This window comes from Oncorhynchus nerka, linkage group LG28 (genome assembly GCF_034236695.1).
Source record: "Oncorhynchus nerka isolate Pitt River linkage group LG28, Oner_Uvic_2.0, whole genome shotgun sequence".
Lineage (NCBI taxonomy): Eukaryota > Metazoa > Chordata > Actinopteri > Salmoniformes > Salmonidae > Oncorhynchus > Oncorhynchus nerka.
Window position 1 is genome coordinate 40,053,557 of NC_088423.1, and position 21,119 is coordinate 40,074,675.

At 41.0% G+C, this 21,119-nt stretch overlaps 1 protein-coding gene across 1 annotated transcript in view; it reads right to left on the reverse strand.

Moving 5' to 3' along the window:
• Positions 1-21,119, reverse strand: part of LOC115113224 (protocadherin-15-like) — a 186,219-nt gene that overhangs the window by 88,469 nt on the left and 76,631 nt on the right. Inside the window, exons 11-13 of the mRNA XM_065012551.1 lie at positions 14,372-14,381; positions 9,292-9,432; positions 5,324-5,436 (exon numbers count right to left, since the gene is read on the reverse strand). Of these exons, the coding sequence (XP_064868623.1) occupies positions 5,324-5,436; positions 9,292-9,432; positions 14,372-14,381 (264 nt within the window). The remainder of the gene's footprint in view (positions 1-5,323; positions 5,437-9,291; positions 9,433-14,371; positions 14,382-21,119) is intronic.

Below are 21,119 nucleotides of genomic sequence, written 5' to 3' on the forward strand. Positions count from 1 at the left end.
GGTGCTTTGCTGACTCAGACCTGACTTAGTTACACCAGCTCTGTCAGGAGGAATGGGACAGAATTCACCCAACTTATTGTGGAAGGCTACCTAAAACGTTTGACCCAAGTTAAACAATTTAAAAGCAATGCTACCAAATACTAATTGAGTGTATGTAAACTTCTAACCCACTGGGAATGTGATGAAAGAAATAAAAACTGAAATAAAAAAATTCTCTACTATTACTCTGACATTTCACATTCTTAAAATAAAGTAGTGATCCTAACTGACTTAAGGCAGGGAATTTTTACCAGGATTAAAATGTCAGGATTTGTGAAAAACTGAGTTTAAATGTATTTGGCTAAGGTGTATGTAAACTTCTGACTTCAACTGTATACAATGCAATTGTATTTCAAATTATTGCATATACTGTAGTCTTTCAAATTTTTGATTACTTAGTTTTCAGAAATTTCAGAAAAAGCTGTTGCGCAGCAACTCACTGCCTTCCTGAAGACAAACAATGTATTCAAAATGCTTCAGTCTGGTTTTAGACCCCATCATAGCACTGAGACTGCACTTGTGAAGGTGGTAAAATTACCTTTTAAAACCTGTTGGGGCTAGCCCTGAATACTGCCCCTTCTGGAGGAATTCGGCACCCATATAAACCATGATAAATTTTTGTCAAAAGTTGCTAATATATGCAATTAAAAATTGTTATCGAATAGGAAACACTCTAAAGCTTATAAAACCGTTTAAATTTTGTCTCTAGCTAAAGCAGAACTCTCAGGGCATGCATTCTCCCAAAGTCTCTCTTGTAATGGGAAAAGTTGCCCTCACTTTGACGTCATTGTTTACACACTTCCCAAAGAGCTATAACCATGGAAACACGTTCTATGTCTTCAGCGTGAAGCCTGCTTTCGATGAGGCCTGTAACTGCGAGAATCACGTGCTCACGAGACGTTCAGCGTGACCAAACGTCCCGGTGACGCACAAAAAAAGTTTCACCAATGGGAGACTGAAGATTTCTCTCTCTTTCTCCCAGGACAGACTGAACAACGTGTGCTAATCTGTTCGCCCTCACGATTGCTGTAGACCTTTATAACATGCTAAGGCTTAATTATAAACATAGTTTGATAAGTTTACTCGAAATATAATGTATACTTTCGACGTTTTGGTGCGCAGCCACTTGAAATTTGCATACATTTCGACCGAAAAGTGTCTAGTTTGAGAACGGAAAGACACAGACTTGCAAACTGAACGCTAACTTGGTGAGTATTAACCCTTCCACGTCTTCTGAAGCAAGAACAGCCATGGTAAGGGAATATTTACGTCTTCATTTTGGGTTTCTGCCGACTCCATGATAGAGGAGTCAGCATGCTAACTGAGAGCGCCGACTCTCTATTATAGCCTAGTAAACGCCAAATGTAACGTTAAAAATAATTGTAACATAGCAATTGCATTTAGAAGAAGTTTATCTTGCCATACATATGTAAAACATGCATATTTAGTCAAAGTTTATGATGTGTATTCCTTGTTTGCTGACGTTATCTGCCGGAGCTATTTATTTCTCCTGACATTGGAGTAGCATTTTTGAACGATGCATAATTGTAAACAGATATTTATGGATATATATTGCATATTATTGAAAAAAATGAATGTACTGTGTAACATGTTATATTACTGTCATCTGATGAAGATTTCAAAAGGTTAGTGAAATTATTTTTATTTTAATCCTGCGTTTGTTGATTGCATATTTTTTCCTACTTGGCTAAGCTAATGAAGTATGTATGCAGTGGTGGTTGGACATAAATATGTGCTATGTTTTCGCCGTAAAACATTTTAGAAATCTGACTTGCTGGGTAGATAAATAACTTCTTTATCTTTCATTTGAGCCATTTTTCAAGCGATTCTGTGGAGGTTAAATATTTTTAGGATTATTTCTTGCGTTCCCTGCGCCACATTACAGCTCAGGGGGGGTGGGGTGAGTTCCCAAAGGGGAACTAGTAGCCCTAACAGGTTTAACCTGTTAGGCATCAGACCGAGGCTCTGCATCTGTCATTGTGCTCCTAGACCTTAGTGCTGCTTTTGATACCATCGATCACCACATTCTTTTGGAGAGATTGGAAACCCAAATTGGTCTACACGGACAAGTTCTGGCCTGGTTTAGATCTTATCTGTCGGAAAGATATCAGTTTGTCTCTGTGAATGGTTTGTCCTCTGACAAATCAACTGTAAATTTCGGTGTTCCTCAAGGTTCCGTTTTAGGACCACTATTGTTTTCACTATATATTTTACCTCTTGGGGATGTCAATCGAAAACATAATGTTAACTTTCACTGCTATGCGGATGACACACAGCTGTACATTTCAATGAAACATGGTGAAGCCACTAGAAGCATGTGTTTCAGACATAAGGAAGTGGATGGCTACAAACTTTCTACTTTTAAACTCGGACAAAACAGAGATGCTTGTTCTGGGTCCCAAGAAACAAAGAGATCTTCTGTTGAATCTGACAATTAATCTTAATGGTTGTACAGTCATCTCAAATAAAACTGTGAAGGACCTCGGCATTACTCTGGACGCTGATCTCTCTTTTGATGAACATATCAAGACGGTTTCAAGGACAGCTTTTTTCCTTCTACGTAACATTGCAAAAATCAGAAACCTTCTGGCCAAAAATGATGCAAATGAATCCATGCTTTTGTTACTTCTAGGTTAGACTACTGCAATGCTCTACTTTCCGGCTACCCGGATAAAGCACTAAATAAACTTCAGTTAGTGCTAAATACGGCTGCTAGAATCCTGACTAGAACCCAAAAATGTGATCATATTACTCCAGTGCTAGCCTCTCTACACTGGCTTCCTGTCAAGGCAAGGGCTGATATCAAGGTTTAACTGCTAACCTACAAAGCTTTACATGGGCTTGCTCCTAACTATCTCTCTGATTTGGTCCTGTCGTACATACCTACACGTACGCTACGGTCACAAGACGCACGCCTCCTAATTGACCCTAGAATTTCTAAGCAAACAGCTGGAGGCAGGGCTTTTTCCTATAGATCTCCATTTTTATGGAATGGTCTGCCTACCCATGTGAGAGACGCAAACTCGGTATCAACCTTTAAGTCTTTACTGAAGACTCATCTCTTCAGAGGGTCATATGATTGAGTGTAGTCTGGCCCAGGAGTGTGAAGGTGAACGGAAAGTCTCTGGAGCAACCCTTGCTGTCTCTGCCTGGCCGTTCCCCTCTTTCCACTGGGATTCTCTGCCTCTAAACCTATTACAGTGGCTGAGTCACTGGGTTACTGGTGCTCTTTCATGCCGTCCTTAGGAGGGGTGCGTCACTTGAGTGGGTTGAGTCACTGATGTGATCTTCCTGTCTGGGTTGGCGCTCCCCTTGGGTTGTGCCGTGGTGGAGATCTTTGTGGGCTATACTCGGCCTCGTCTTAGGATGGTAAGTTGGTGGTTGAAGATATCCCTCTAGTGGTGTGGGGGCTGTGCTTTGTAAAAGTGGGTTGTGTTATATCCTTCCTGTTTGGCCCTGTCCAGGGGTGTCATTGGATGGGGCCACAGTGTCTCCTGACCCCTCCTGTCTCAGCCTCCAGTATTTATGCTGCAGTAGTTTATGTGTCGGGGGGCTAGGGTCAGTTTGTTATATCTGGAGTACTTCTCCTGTCCTATCCGGTGTCCTGTGTGAATTTAAGTATGCTATCTCTAATTCTCTCTTTCTCTCTTTCTTTCTCTCTCTCGGAGGACCTGAGCCCTAGGACAATGCCTCAGGACTACCTGGCATGATGACTCTTTGCTGTCCCCAGTCCACCTGGCCGTGCTGCTGCTCCAGTTTCAACTGTTCTGCCTGTGATTATTATTATTTGACCATGCTGGTCATTTATGAACATTTGAACATTTTTCATATTTGGCCATGTTCTGTTATAATCTCCAGCCGGCACAGCCAGAAGAGGACTGGCCACCCCATATAGCCTGGTTCCTCTCTAGGTTTCTTCCTAGGTTTTGGCCTTTTTAGGGAGTTTTTCCTAGCCACCATGTTTCTACACCTGCATTGCTTGCTGTTTGGGGTTTTAGGCTGGGTTTCTGTACAGCACTTTGAGATATTAGCTGATGTACGAAGGGCTATATAAATACATTTGATTTGTTGTTGTTTGTCTATTGCCATTTTCGTATAACATACTTTCAGATCACTGAAACCCCACCTGATGTGGTGGAAGTTGTCGAGCCAGATCAGATGCCTTCGAGGACCACCTTCATTCACAGACTGAGAAGGATGTGGAGGTTTTTGACCAGGTAAAATGATTGTAAATGAATTTTCCGGCCCTCCAACGGATATGCAAGAAATGTATTTGTGACATGAAATATAATTGCATTTATTCCCGTTATCAATCAAGGTGAGACTGAACATTGACATTTTTTTTATTTATTTATTTTTATTTCACCTTTATTTAACCAGGTAAGCAAGTTGAGAACAAGTTCATGGCGCAGGAGAAACAGAAGGAGAGCTATTGGAGCAGAATCAAGAAGGGGACCAAGTGCTACAACATCCGGGTGAATTACTCAGTTTGGAAGGACGAAAGGAAGGCTAAACCTGGGAAACCTTGTTGCTCTTTCACTCCTAGCTGGGGTCACCATCTGTTAAGGTGAATATAAAAAATCTCAGATAACTATTTGCTTTTGCACACAAAATAACCTGAGGATAGGTGTAGTATCCCTAACACTGATATTTTTGCCTTTGTCTTCCTAGGGTTACCTCGGGGGCCAATAATCTTCTCCAGTTGGAGCAGTTGGACGGTCAACCACTGAAAGCACTGGCACCCTAAACGTTGGTGAAGCCCAAAAGACAATGTATGTTAACAGTCAGATGCGCTGCGTTGATGGGCAGGTCTGTCTCACTGTCTTGTGTGTTCTGTGGTAGGATTGAATTAATCACATTCACCCCAGCTTTGTATTCTGTGTTAGTAGGCAAGTCAGCATTGTCGAAATCAAAACCCAACCCTCAAGTAAGTCATGACGAACTCACTTACAAAACTCTATTTTGGACGAGACTGACAAAATCATTATATTTACACTTTATTGTGAAATTTGACAATAGAATTTTCCGGACTAATAACGACACCACATAGGAGGTTTTCTATCAATTTGTTTATTGGCTTCTGTTGAGCTTCCAAACGGCAAAATGTTCTGTCCGCCCCATGGCACAATGTGTAGAATTGGAGGAAATTCACTTTAAAACCTTTTTTCTTTCCGCCACCAAGAGGGGGACCACTAAAATGTTTAGTGTTAGTGTGTGTGGGAGTGCGTGCATGCATGCGTGTGTATTTATTTGTTTGTGTTACCTGTACTCCACTTCAGTGAAGATGGGGATCCTGGAGGGCTGGATAACAGTGATCTCCACCAGGGTCCGGTTCTCCTTCACTAGCTCTCCATCGTCAAAGGCTATCACCACCAACTGAGAACACACATAAGCACATGCATTACTAATTCGCCATCTATTCTGCACGTATGTAGGGCATGAAAACGAATAACAGGAGAGGTTGGAAAGGGGACTAAAAGGTCTGGGAACCAAGCTTCAACCCACCCAGAGAGCGTGTATGAATCTATCGATCCAACATTCTTGCAAGAGTGAGAGAGAGAGAGAGAGAGAGACTTATTAGAACCTAATATCACTCAGCACCTGCTCCTAGTGCTTACTGCCAAGGTTACGCTGAGCTAAGGTTACCTCCACATACAATCAGATGACCTTCTGTGGGAGTGTGTGTATGAATTGTATCATTTCAGGAACTTGATATACAGGTACATCGTGGTTTAGTCACAAGTGGAGTCTGTATAATAGCCTGAAGAATAAAAATATGATGAAGGCTTTGCTAGGGGGCGAATCACCAAATGACCTTCGACCTGTGGCCCTAATGCCCCTTCTGGCCAAATGCATGGAAAGGGTTGTCAGTAAGCACCTTACCCTGTCCATAGAAGATCAACTGGACCCGTTACAATTTGCCTACAAGGCACAGAGGGGGACTGAGGATGCTACCCTGACCTTGGTGAAAATGGTGGCTAGTCACCTCCAACATGCAACATCCTATGCACAGATTTTATTTAATGATTTTAGTTCAGAATTCAATACAATGCAAATACACACACTGCTGAAACGACTACTGAGAGAGGTTTCCATCCACTTCAGAATGCCCATGGCCAAGAAGAATGTGTTCAAACATTCATTCGTTCTTTGTGCTGTTGGACTACTAAATGCAATGTAAATTGTATCAGTATGTACTTATCTATCCAGTTTAGTTGGGACAGTGGTCAGTTGTGAGTGAATGTATCAATGTCCTCTATGTTTTTAATTTATACAATATGATGGACTGACTGGTTTAAATGTGTATGATGTGAGAATGTATGTGAATGTGATCCCTTTATTGTAAGGTGATGCCAAAGAAAACTGTCCATCCTGTATGGACAATCAAGTTTTATTCTATTATATTTGAGTCTATTCTATTCTAATCATGAAATTATGAAAAATATGAATAACAAAAAAAATCTGTTATAGCAAGAACAGTTCAAATAAGCAAAGAGAAACAACAGTCCATCATTACTTTAAGACATGAAGGTCAGTCAATACGGAAAATGTCAAGAACTTTCTTCAAGTGCAGTCGCAAAAACCATCAAGTGCTATAATGAAATTGCCTCTCATGAGGACCGCCACAGGAAAGGAAGACCCAGAGTTACCTTTGCTGCAAAGGATAAGTTCATGAGTAAACTGAGTAAACTGCCTGCTACTCAGGCTCAAAAGCTAGAATATGCATATAATTAGTAGATGTGGATAGAAAACACTCTGAAGTTTTTAAAACTGTTTGAATGATGTCTGAGTATAACAGAACTCATATGGCAGGCAAAAACCTGAGAAACAAATCCAACCAGGAAGTGGGAAATCTGAGGTTTGTAGGTTTTCAAGTCTTTGCCTAACCAATATACAGTGTCTATGGGGTCATATTGCACTTTCTAATGATTCCACTAGATGTCAATAATATTTAGAACCTTGTTTCAGGCTTCTACTGTGAAGGGGGAGAGAATAAGAGCTGTTTGAGTCAGAGGTCTAGCAGAATGCCATGTCAGGTGTGCGGCCGTGAGAGTTAGCTGTGTTCCTTTTAATTTCTAAAGACAAAGGAATTGTCCGGTTGAAACATTATTGAAGATTTATGTTAAAAACATCATAAAGATTGATTCTATACATCGTTTGACATGTTTCTACGAACTGTAATATAACTTTTTAGATTTTTCATCTGAACTAATTGCTCACGCACTGTGCATTTGGATTACTGGGCTAAACGCGCAAACAAAAAGGAGGTATTTGGACATCAATTATGGACTTTATCGAACAAAACAAACATTTATTGTGGAACTGGGTTTCCTGGGAGTGCATTCCAATGAAGATCATCAAAGGTAAGTTAATATTTATAATGCTATTTCTGAGTTTTGTGACACCTCTCTTTCTTTGGAAAATGGCTGTATGTTTTTCTGTGACTTGGCATTGACCTAACATAATCGCAAGGTGTGCTTTTGCCGTAAAGCCTTTTTGAAATCATACACTGTACCTGGATTAACGAGATGTTTATTACATTTACATTTAAGTCATTTAGCAGACGCTCTTATCCAGAGCGACTTACAAATTGGTGCTTTCACCTTATGACATCCAGTGGAACAGCCACTTTACAATAGTGCATCTAAATCTTTTAGGGGGAGGGGGGAGAAGGATTACTTTATTCTATCCTAGGTATTCCTTAAAGAGGTGGGGTTTCAGGTGTCTCCGGAAGGTGGTGATTGACTCCGCTGTCCTGGCGTCGTGAGGGAGTTTGTTCCACCATTGGGGGGCCAGAGCAGCGAACAGTTTTGACTGGGCTGAGCGGGAACTGTACTTCCTCAGTGGTAGGGAGGCGAGCAGGCCAGAGGTGGATGAACACAGTGCCCTTGTTTGGGTGTAGGGTTCCCCTCACAGCTCCGTAGGCAAGCACCATGGTCTTGTAGCGGATGCGAGCTTCAACTGGAAGCCAGTGGAGAGAGCGGAGGAGCGGGGTGACGTGAGAGAACTTGGGAAGGTTGAACACCAGACGGGCTGCGGCGTTCTGGATGAGTTGTAGGGGTTTAATGGCACAGGCAGGGAGCCCAGCCAACAGCGAGTTGCAGTAATCCAGACGGGAGATGACAAGTGCCTGGATTAGGACCTGCGCCGCTTCCTGTGTGAGGCAGGGTCGTACTCTGCGGATGTTGTAGAGCATGAACCTACAGGAACGGGCCACCGTTTTTATCTTTAAAATGGTGTATAATACTTGTATGTTTGAGGAATTTGAATCATGAGATTTCTGTTGTTTTGAATTTGGCGCCCTGCAATTTCACTGGCTGTTGGTTACGTGAGACGCTAGCATCCCACATATCCCAGAGAAGTTTTATTAACAGCCTCAGAAATTGCAGCCCAAATAAATGCTTCACAGAGTTCAAGTAACAGACACATCTCAACATCAACTGTTCAGTGGAGACCGCGTGAATCAGGTCTTCATGGCTGAATTGATGCAAAGAAACCACTACGAAAGTACACCAATAATAAGAATAGACTTTCTTGGGCTAAGAAACACGAGCAAGGGACTATAACCAAAGAAAATGATCTCGGGAGGTAGTGCGATTGGCTTTTGATGGTGAGATATTCCAACAAAAGGACTTCCTGTACATTAGCACAATCACACCGTGTTTTATTAATCATGAGACATCCCCTCCATCTCTTTGTTTCCTGGAGAGGCCTTTGTTCCTCTCTGCGCAATGAATGGAGAACCCACTGGTTGTATGGACAGGGACAATATATCCGGAGAGAGACAGAATTACGTAAAACAGAGTATGTTACAGTCCCTTATCTCTGGAAGGAGATCCTCGTCCTGAGTTTATCAATTTTATTGCCCAAGGACTGAACATTAGTGAGTAATATTCTCTGATGCGGTAGGTGGAATGCATGCCTCCTGAGTCTAACTAAGATCCCACTCCTGCTCCCTCTTCTCCGGCGGTGACGTTTTGTAAAATCACCTGGGATGAATGGGGCTAGCTTGGGGGAGTCCAAACAAAGGACCTAGGTATGGGGAGTCGAATCTCTGGTGGGTGACCTCCAATTTAATATCCCAAAGTTATTTTTGGCTGTAGATAATAGTACTAGAAACGTGTGAGCAAATAATGTAGGAAATAACGTCAAAATAAACTAAATCATATGTTGGTTAGGAGCTAGAATCAGGGCAACCGTGTCTGTCGACGCATCATCATCACCACCTACCTTGAAGGTGACACTGGGTTGTTCATTGAGGTTGACCTTGGTGATTATCCTCCCAGACTCCTCCTCGACATCAAAGATGCTACCGCTGTAAGGTGATTGGTCATCTTCCACTCTGTAACGCACCAGACTGGCCGGAGTACCCTGGGCCAGAAACACAGGACCAAGACAGGCATGTTAGATGAGTGTACTCCTCTATTTTAACCTTTTATATTGTATATTTCCATAGGGGACATAATTGATCAACTGATATATTATTTTTTATTACACGCAGGAGTAGGTCAGAGTAGGCACAAAGAGGCAACCATTTCAACAGCAGCTTGGAAAGCAAACGTATTCCCAATTCACCTAACCGGGTCGTGCACCTACAGCACATTCATAAACTATTCATAGCCCTTGACTTATTCCACATTTTGTTGTATTACAACTTGAAATCATTATGGACAAAATAAATACAAATCTACAAATCTACACACAATCCTCCATAATGAAAAAGTGAAAACATGTTTTTTTTTGCACATTTATTTAAAATTAAATACAGAAATATCTCATTTACATAAATATTCACACACCTGAGTCAATACATGTTAGAATCTCATTTTGAGACAATTACATCTGTGGGTGTTTCTGGGTCAGTCTCTAAGAGCTTTGCACACCTAGATTGTACAATATTTGCCCATGATTCATTTCAAAGTTCTGTCAAATTGGTTGTTCATCATTGCTAGACAACCATTTTCAGGTCTTGCCAAAGATTTTTCAAGCAGATTTAAGTCAAAACTGTGACTTGGCCACTCAGGAACATTCACTTGCATCTTGGTAAGCACCTCCAGGGTAGATTTGGCCTTGTGTTTTAGGTTATTGTCCTGCTGAAAGGTGAATTTATCTTGCAGTGACTAATGGAATGCAGACTGAACCATGTTTTCCTCCAGGATGTTGCCTGTGTCTATCTCCAATCCGTTTCTTTTTATCCTGAAAAACTCCACAGTCTTTAATGATTAAAAGCATACCGATAACATGATGAAGCTACCACTATGCTTGACAATATGGAGAATGGTACTCAATAATGTGTTGTATTGGAATTGCCCAAGGGATAACACTTTGTATTCAGGACAAAAGTTAATTACTTTGCTACATTTTTGCAGTATTACTGTAGTGCCTTATTGCAAACAGGAGGCTTCCTTCTTTTCATTCTGTCAATTAGGTTAGTATTGTGGAGTAACTACAATGTTGATCCATCCTCAGTTTTCTCCTATCACAGTCATTAACCTGTCTTGGGTAGGGGGCAGTATTTTCACATCCGGATGAAAAGCGGGCCCAAAGTAAACTACCTGTTAATTAGGCCCAGAAGCCCAGGATATGCAAATAATTGGTCGGTTTGGATTGAAAACACTCTAACGTTTCTAAAACTTACTATTATGTCTGTGAGTATACAGTGCCTTGCGAAAGTATTCGGCCCCCTTGAACTTTGCGACCTTTTGCCACATTTCAGGCTTCAAACATAAAGATATAAAACTGTATTTTTTTGTGAAGAATCAACAACAAGTGGGACACAATCATGAAGTGGAACGACATTTATTGGATATTTCAAACTTTTTTAACAAATCAAAAACTGAAAAATTGGGCGTGCAAAATTATTCAGCCCCTTTACTTTCAGTGCAGCAAACTCTCTCCAGAAGTTCAGTGAGGATCTCTGAATGATCCAATGTTGACCTAAATGACTAATGATGATAAATACAATCCACCTGTGTGTAATCAAGTCTCCGTATAAATGCACCTGCACTGTGATAGTCTCAGAGTTCCGTTAAAAGCGCAGAGAGCATCATGAAGAACAAGGAACACACCAGGCAGGTCCGAGATACTGTTGTGAAGAAGTTTAAAGCGGGATTTGGATACAAAAAGATTTCCCAAGCTTTAAACATCCCAAGGAGCACTGTGCAAGCGATAATATTGAAATGGAAGGAGTATCAGACCACTGCAAATCTACCAAGACCTGGCCGTCCCTCTAAACTTTCAGCTCATACAAGGAGAAGACTGATCAGAGATGCAGCCAAGAGGCCCATGATCACTCTGGATGAACTGCAGAGATCTACAGCTGAGGTGGGAGACTCTGTCCATAGGACAACAATCAGTCGTATATTGCACAAATCTGGCCTTTATGGAAGAGTGGCAAGAAGAAAGCCATTTCTTAAAGATATCCATAAAAAGTGTTGTTTAAAGTTTGCCACAAGCCACCTGGGAGACACACGAAACATGTGGAAGAAGGTGCTCTGGTCAGATGAAACCAAAATTGAACTTTTTGGCAACAATGCAAAACATTATGTTTGGCGTAAAAGCAACACAGCTCATCACCCTGAACACACCATCCCCACTGTCAAACATGGTGGTGGCAGCATCATGGTTTGGGCCTGCTTTTCTTCAGCAGGGACAGGGAAGATGGTTAAAATTGATGGGAAGATGGATGGAGCCAAATACAGGACCATTCTGGAAGAAAACCTGATGGAGTCTGCAAAAGACCTGAGACTGGGAAAGAGATTTGTCTTCCAACAAGACAATGATCCAAAACATAAAGCAAAATCTACAATGGAATGGTTCAAAAATAAACATGTCCAGGTGTTAGAATGGCCAAGTCAATGTCCAGACCTGAATCCAATCGAGAATCTGTGGAAAGAACTGAAAACTGCTGTTCACAAATGCTCTCCATCCAACCTCACTGAGCTCGAGCTCTTTTGCAAGGAGGAATGGGGAAAAAAATTCAGTCTCTCGATGTGCAAAACTGATAGAGACATACCCCAAGCGACTTACAGCTGTAATCGCAGCAAAAGGTGGCGCTACAAAGTATTAACTTAAGGGGGCTGAATAATTTTGCCCGCCCAATTTTTCAGTTTTTGATTTGTAAAAAAAGTTTGAAATCTCCAATAAATGTCGTTCCACTTCATGATTGTGTCCCACTTGTTGATTCTTCACAAAAAAATACAGTTTTATATCTTTATGTTTGAAGCCTGAAATGCGGCAAAAGGTCGCAAAGTTCAAGGGGGCCGAATACTTTCGCAAGGCACTGTAACAGAACTGATATGGCAGGCGAAACCCCGAGGACAACCCCCCCCCCCCTAAAAAAAAATGTTCAGCCTACCACTGTTTTCAATGGCTGTCACTTTTATTATAATGTGAAATCCTCCCAGATTGCAGTTTCTAGGGCTTCCACTAGATGTAATCAGTCTTTAGAAAGAGTTTCATGCTGGTATTTGGAAAAATTTGCCAGAAAGTTTTTCTAGGTGGCTCCCAGTGTTTTCAAGCGTGTGGAAGAGAGCGCGTTCTTTTGTATTTTTCTCCGGTAAAGACAATAACGATTTTCCATCTTAAATTGTATTGTTTATTTACGTATTAGGTTTGATTCTAAACGTTGTTTGACTTGTTTGGAAAAGTTTATTAGTAATGTTTGGGATTCATTTTGTATGCATTTTGATGGAGGGAAACTGGGTGGATTATTGACTGAAGCGCGCCAGCTAAACTGAGTTATGGATATAAAGGACATTATCGAACAAAATGACCATTTGTGATGCATCTGGGACTTTTTGGAGTGCCAATAGAAGAAGATCAAAGGTAAGGCATTTATTATATCGCTATTTCTGACTTTTATTGCGCACCCTCCTGGTTGAAATATGTTTTTCATTGTTTTGTATGCGGGGCGTTGTCCTTAGCTAATCGCATGGTGTGCTTTCGGCATAAAGCCTTTTTGAAATCTGACACAGCGGCTGGATTAACAAGAAGTTAAGCTTTATTTTGATGTATTACACTTGTGATTTTATGAAAGTGAAATATTTATAATCCTCTACTTTGAATTTCGCGCTCTACAATTTCACCAGATGTTGGCCAGGTGGGAGGCTAAAGTCCCACCTGCCCATAAGAAGTTAAACTCTGTAACTGTTTTAAGTCACCATTGGCCTCATGGAGAAATCCCTGAGAAGTTTCCTTCCTCTCCGGCAACTGAGTTAGGAAGGACTGCTGTATCTTTGTAATAACTGGGTGTACTGTTACACCATACAACGTCAAATTAATAACTTCAACATGTATAAAGGGATATGTTCAATGTCTGTTTTTTTGTTCCTTACCCATCTACCAATATGTGTCCTTCTTTGTGAGGCCATGGATTATCTCTCTGGTCTTTGTAGCTGAATCTGTGTTCGAAATTCACTGCTCAACTGAGGGACCTTACAGATAATGCATGTGTGTGGTACAGAGATGAGGTAGTCATTCAAAAATCATGTTAAACACTATTATTTCACACAGAATAAGTCAATGCAACTTGTTATGTGACTTAAGATATTTTTTACTCCTGAATTTATTTAGGCTTGCCATAACAAAGGGGTAGAATAGTTATTGACTCAAGACATTTCAGCTTCATTTTTTTTATTTTTATCGAAAAACATAATTCCCATTTGACATTATTGGAAATTGTGTGTAGGCCGGTGACAAAAAAAATCTCAATTTAATCCATTTTTAATCCACACTATATTTTTGTCAAGGGGTGTAGCTACATTCTGAAGGCACTGTAGGTCTTGAACATGACTCATGGTCGTGTTTGCCTGCTGAGCTATTTTCTATCCGTTAACTCTTTGTGCTAACATTGGTCTTGAGGTCTCAGGCAGTTACTCTCCATGCAAGTGAACTTCGACCAACTACCTCTGATACACTGTGACTACACAACATAGTCTTATCTCTACACATCTATTGGAGTTATATAACGCTCAACCCATGTCCCCCATCCCTCCATCCACAAATCAAATACACTTAAAGTAATTTGTGAAAGCTGGGACTTTAATATAACCCTTTGATTAAGATTAATCATGCTTCCAAATGGCTGATTATCTCATAACTATGTTTTTTAATGTACCACTTCAGAATGCTATATTTTTTACTCCACCTTTTTTTCTTGCTGTTCTCTAATATAGGTTATACTTCAATGCCCTTCAGCAGAACTGAGCAGGCTGGCCTTGAGACAGCCTAACAGGTTTTCTGTGCTGTAGAGTCAAACTGAGCAGAATTGAGCAAATACGGGGTTAGATCCCTTGGGTGGTTTACTCACACAGATACATCTGCCAAAGATAGTGAGAAACGATTAGAGAGAGCTTACTGATACGCTGAGGGGCATGAGTGTAGCATCCAGGCTATGTGTGTAGAATCAGGGGTTTATGTTACTGTAGATCCAAACTGAACATAATAAGGCAATAAACCAAATACATTTTTGTTAAGCAACTGCACACTGCACCTACCAAATATTGTAACAAAAGTGTAAGCATTCTGTCTGAATTATTTATTTATACAGCATACACTTTCTGCTTAAACATTTCAGGTGAACATAGGGCATAGGCTAAGTATCTTGCCCATGCACAACCCATAAAAGCACACCATTTCAGATTACACCACCAGTCATATATTGTTCCCTAACATGTAAGGACATGCTCTGACTTTAAATTATCACTAAGGAGTAGAACCCGAGGCCATGTGGCTACTGCAGTGAGAGCTGAAATGCCCTTAGGGTCAGAGACGGTGTGCCTACATAATATAATATTTTTTAAATAAACGTATGTCCTTTCCCATTTCCCTCACACTATAAACTTTATTTTGCAGGTCTCATATTGCTTCCAACACATCAGTATTCTATGGGGCTTGCCTTGATGGTAAAATCTTACTCTCTTTACTAGTGTTTTCAGGTTTACAGCAGCTCCCCTTGTCTGACTTTTTGCTCACAGACTATAAATGGTTTATGCCTTCTGCTGGGGTAAACACAATCGGTCGTTAACCCTTTATCAGGCAGCTCCAGCAGTTGAGCTAATTTTGACAACCAATTTTAAATATAATTTAAAAAATTAATTTTGTTTGGTATACTTTTTCATTTCAATCAATGCCATTTAATAAAATGATCATGTGTTTTTTTATCGGACTCCCATATTTTTTTAAACATGCATTCAAAGATGGTTGAAAACCAGGAAGTGAATATGAGCAAAACCAAGCCTCGTTTACCACACATGTTTTTGTACTAATTGTGTATAAAGTGGGAAATTACACATTTGTAAAATGTTGTTGATCTCTAAAACATAATTAAAGAAGATTAAATTACTAATGTTGTTAATTCTTTTAATTTTAGGAACTCTTTTTAGAAAAAATATGCTCTACCAGGCGGTTTGAGTTGCCCAATAAAGGAATGCTATTAAGTCAAAGCTAGTGATAATGGACAATGGATAATTATTGTTTTGGGGTTTTTGTTTGCCTGTGCAAATAAACATTGGTATTAAGCACTGGTATTATAAGCATAAACTGTAAACACTTTAATTTACAAGCATTTGAATATTCATATTTTGACGCAAATGTATCAGATTTTATTCATGCTTGATATCGGGTTGTATCACTGCCTGTACGGCAACTGCTCTGCCCACAACCGTAATGCTCTCCAGAGGGTAGTGAGGTCGGCACAACGCATCACTGGGGGAAAACTACCTGCCCTCCAAGACACCTACACCGCCCGATGTCACAGGAAGGCCAAAAAGATCATCAAGGACAACAACCACCCGAGCCACGGCTTGGTCACCCCTCTATCATCCAGAAGGTGAGGTCAGTACAGGTGCATCAAAGCTGGGACCGAGAGACAGCTTCTATCTCAAGTCCATCAGACTGTTAAACAACCATCACTAACATTGAGTGGCTGCTGCCAACATCCTGACTCAAATCTCTAGCCACTTTAATAATTAAAAATTGGATGTAATAAATGTATCACTAGTCACTTTAAATAATGCCACTTTAATAATGTTTACATATCTTGCATTACTCATCTCATATGTATATACTGTATTTTATACCATCTATTACATCTTGCCTATGCCGCTCGGTCATCACTCATCCATATATTTATATTTTCATATTCCATCCCTTTACTTAGATTTGTGGGTATTGGGTAGTTGTTGTGGAACTGTTAGATTACTGTTAGATAGTACTGCCCTGTCTGAACTAGAAGCACAAGCATTTCGCTACACCCGCATTAACATCTGCTAACCTTGTGTATGTGACCAATAACATTTGATTTGATGTGCTCTTCAACAAAAATGCAGCACAAAGGCCAAAATTAAGAGGAGTAGTAAAGAGGATATCGTGTGTGTGTGTGTGTGTCTGCACTCTAGGCTAAGCCCTCCTCCACCTCACAGAAGTTTGCTTCAGTGACCATGAACTAGAGTTTATCATAATGCACCCATCTACTTAAGCTTTGTAACTGAGCAATACATACAGTATATTTTCTACAGTAAAAAAGAGGTGACACAAAGGTGTGGGAGTGGGAGTGGGAAAGGGACTAGAAAACAGACAAACAGACGGACAGACTGACAGACAATACACATGCACAGAAAGGGAGAGATACACTGTATGACCAAAAGTATGTGGATAGCTGCTCATCGAAAATCTCATTCCAAAATCATGGGCATTAGCCATTTCACAATGTTCCAAATATCTCTTATGGTCGCCCCATCGTGAGTTGTTTCATGCACGTCATGTCAGAATGCACTCACTGTACCAAAATGTGATTATTATGCAACAGGACATTCAACACATGCTGCCTACTAATTATCTATAGGCTATGTTTCAACTTGTCAATTTCTAATTGTTTTCTAACAAGATGTATTTTCTAACAGCAGTTTGAATTGAGGTGTGTTCCGCCTCCTCATTAATTCACATAGAAGTAGCCCATTTCAGCGTTGAGGACAATTTATGTTTGAGGCTTTACTGAACCTTCTTCGAGGAGAGCCAATCGCACTTCACTCATGTTTGCGTAGATCAAGTATGCATATATTTGCGCAGTCTTACAAGAATTCGAACATTTTCTTACTGGTGGTCTCTTTGTCTTTCTTGTTGTTTTCCTTACAAATAATAACTTTGGACATGTGTGCGTTCCTATCAAAGAAAGTGCCTTATTTTCTGTACCGTGGTTGCTCAACTAAACATAGAATAAGTTTTCTTATTTTCTGTGTATCGTGTTGTCGATTCTACTGTAGGCGCATACAGTATATGTATGTATGTATGTATGTATGTATGTATGTATGTATGTATGTATGTATGCATGCATGCATGTATGTATGGAGCATAATGTATTTACAGTTTTATTCACATGTTTTCAAGTACTGGTGACATAATGCATTCCGATTATTGCGTATTTTGTAACGGACACCTATGATGTGTGTAAAATACTTTTTTGAAGGCTGTACTGATTATAATGAGCTAAGCTATTTGCCAGCTATGTGTGGCGCCATGTTTGTTGACATCATACAATGCATTGTGGGTGTCACGTAAACGTCTGTCAGATCAAAGATGTTATAATGAGGTGAAATAATAGTTCCCTCATCTTTCAGGTAAACTTTCAGAAGCGAATGAAGGGAAGTGGATGATCGTAGACGACACACCCCCTTCAACATGCATACTATTAACAGACCAAACTAATCTTGTCTGCTCTTATCTTTGGTTGTTGCGAAGAAGAAGAAAAATTCCGGGCGTGCACAAATTACCCATCCTCGGGTTACTTTTGATTTCTAGAAAGTGTTTTACTCAATAATTTTGATCAATGGTGATGTGATTAATTTTAAATAGTACGTTTCTGTCAGTCGAAAGTTATACAAATATGACAGCTTGTGTTAAGTCAATCTTTCCACTAAGACAAATGTAGCCTACATTTTCCAGTTTGGATGATTGTGTTATGCTGTATCTACTTCTGTGAATGTCTGAACATTGCATCCAACAAATAAACTGGTCACATTCTGGACAGAACTTTGTAAGAACTGAACTTGCAAAATATATCTGTGAAAAAAAAGTGGCCAGCTCAAATGCTGATTGTTGTGTGAATCGAAAATGGACGTTCTTAATAAGCATTCTAATCAAGCATTCTAATCACACTGGTTTGATTGTACGCAACAGGGACCACTACAGAATGATCACAGCCGTTTGTTGGCACGTGTGAAAAGGTTAGGCCCCCCCTTTCCTGTTATAACAGCCTCCACTCTTCTGGGAAGGCTTTCCACTAGTAGTTGGAAAATTGCTGGGACTTGCTTCCAGTCAGCCACAAGAGCATTAGTGAGGTCGGGCACTCATGTTGAGCGATTAGGCCTGGCATCGCAGTCTGTGTTCCAAGTCAGCCCAAAGGTATTCGATGGGGTTGAGGTCAGGGCTCTGTGAAGGCCATTCAAGTTCTTCTAAAACCGATCTCGACAAACCATATCTGTATGGACCTCACTTTGTGCACGGGGACATTGTGATGCCGAAACAGGAAAGGGCCTTCCCCAAACTGTTGCCTCAAAGTTGGAAGCACAGAATCGTCATGAATGTCATTGTATGCTGTAGCGTTAAGCTTTGCCTTCACTGGAACTAAGAGGCCCAGCCCGAACCATGAAAAACAGCCCCAGATCATTATTCCTTCTCCACCAAACTTTACAGTCCGGCGGACTGCCCGGTTGTGAAGTGTGATTCATCACTCCAGAGAATGCATTTCCACTGCTCCAGAGTCCAATGGCGGTGAGTTTTACACCTCCGACGCTTGGCATTGTGCATGGTGATCTTAGGTTTGTGTGCAGCTGCTCGGCCATGGAAACCCATTTCATGAAGCTCCTGAGGCACAGTTCTTCCAAAATTTGAAGTTGCTAAAACTCAAATGTGGACCCCTACACGGTCACAGTGACTCTATCAGTTTGTGTAATGACTACAACATCACTTTAAGCAACTGTATTCAGATAAATGAAGTGCAAAGGTTTTGAGTAATGAGAGAACATAGGCCCCCTACCCTGGTGGGAACACAACCAGCTGGAGATCCTTTCATTCCAATCTCCTTTCATTCCAATGTCCTTTTCAAAAGACCCCCTGGGAGGGTATAACGAGCTGCCAGATTCGAGAAGTGTCAGATGAGGATTGTTAGGGAAAGCTGTATTGTTTTTGATGGACACAATTCACAGAAGAGTCCAATATAATGATGCAGACTATAAAAAAATGAAAGATCACTCAATTATATAAAAATCCTTGCCAGGAGACTGCCAGGGAGAGAGAGAAAGAGATGGGGAAAGGGGCAGAAACAAGTGAGAAAAAGGAGAGACACTCACTTGCAAGAAAGTGAGGAAGAGATGTGCACACAGAAGCCCCAAATGTCTCTGTTTTTATTACATATTACTAATACATTTTCTGGCTAGCAATGCCACACTGCATCCCACTGCTGACTTGCTGCAAAAGGTATTGTTATTTGTAGGCACTAAAGAGCCCATGATACTTAATGTAAGATTAGGGGTGTTAACCCGGTGACCTGGCTAAATTCCCCACATGGCCCCTCAGACTACCTTGGTCACCCCAGCTTCCAATTGGCTCAATACAACTTCTATCCTCCACCCTGCAACTTTTGCCCAGCTCAAAGCTAACTAGCTCTACACAGAAAACATGTACAGTAACCATTCAAGCTAACATGGACTAAACACTTTGAGAACCTCAGGACCTTTAGGTTCATGTAACAATGCTATGCATTCGATATAATGCAAAACAACTCCAGTCTCAAAAGAACAGAGAGAGGGTGTGAGAGAGCATTTAAGGTAGAATGCTGACTCACCTATGGGGTTATTAAATAAATATTTAGGGGATTACACTACCAATAAACAAACCTTAATTTGGCATCGAATTGATGACGCTGAACAAAATTTTTCCAGGGACAAAATTACCTTTTTCTTTAGCATTTATTTGATTCCGAATGTATTTTATTTTTTGTATTGTCCTTGTTGTCCTATTGATAGAGCAAACGGGAAGCAGTAAAAATCTGTGGTGTGCTGAATCACAAAAACCTATACCGATTTCCCCTGCCTCTGTGCAGCCTCGCCTGTGATAGGGGAAATCATTTCTAAGCACAAACAGGGTGTCAAAATTCTGGTGCCATATGGTGTAATTTAATTCACAAATAAATTGGTTATACGAGCAAGGTATAAGGTATCGAAAGCCAAGTCAACAAACAGGTCACTGACCATCTCGAATCCCACCGTACCTTCTCCGCTGTGCAATCTGGTTTCCGAGCCGGTCACGGGTGCACCTCAGCCACGCTCAAGGTACTAAACGATATCATAACCGCCATCGATAAAAGACAGTACTGTGCAGCCGTCTTCATCGACCTCGCCAAGGCTTTCGACTCTGTCAATCACCATATTCTTATCGGCAGACTCAATAGCCTCGGTTTCTCGGATGACTGCCTTGCCTGGTTCACCAATTACTTGCAGAGTTCAGTGTGTCAAATCGGAGGGCATGCTGTCCGGTCCTCTGGCAGTCTCTATGGGGGTGCCACAGGGTTCAATTCTCGGGCCGACTCTTTTCTCTGTATATATCAATGATGTTGCTCTTGCTGCGGGCGATTCCCTGATCCACCTCTACGCAGACGACACCATTCTATATACTTTCGGCCCGTCATTGGACACTGTGCTATCTAACCTCCAAACGAGCTTCAATGCCATACAGCACTCCTTCCGTGGCCTCCAACTGCTCTTAAACGCGAGTAAAACCAAATGCATGCTTTTCAACCGATCGCTGCCTGCACCCGCATGCCCGACTAGCATCACCACCCTGGATGGTTCCGACCTTGAATATGTGGACATCTATAAGTACCTAGGTGTCTGGCTAGACTGCAAACTCTCCTTCCAGACTCACATCAAACATCTCCAATCGAAAATCAAATCAAGAGTCGGCTTTCTATTCCGCAACAAAGCCTCCTTCACTCACGCCGCCAAGCTTACCCTAGTAAAACTGACTATCCTACCGATCCTCGATTTCGGCGATGTCATCTA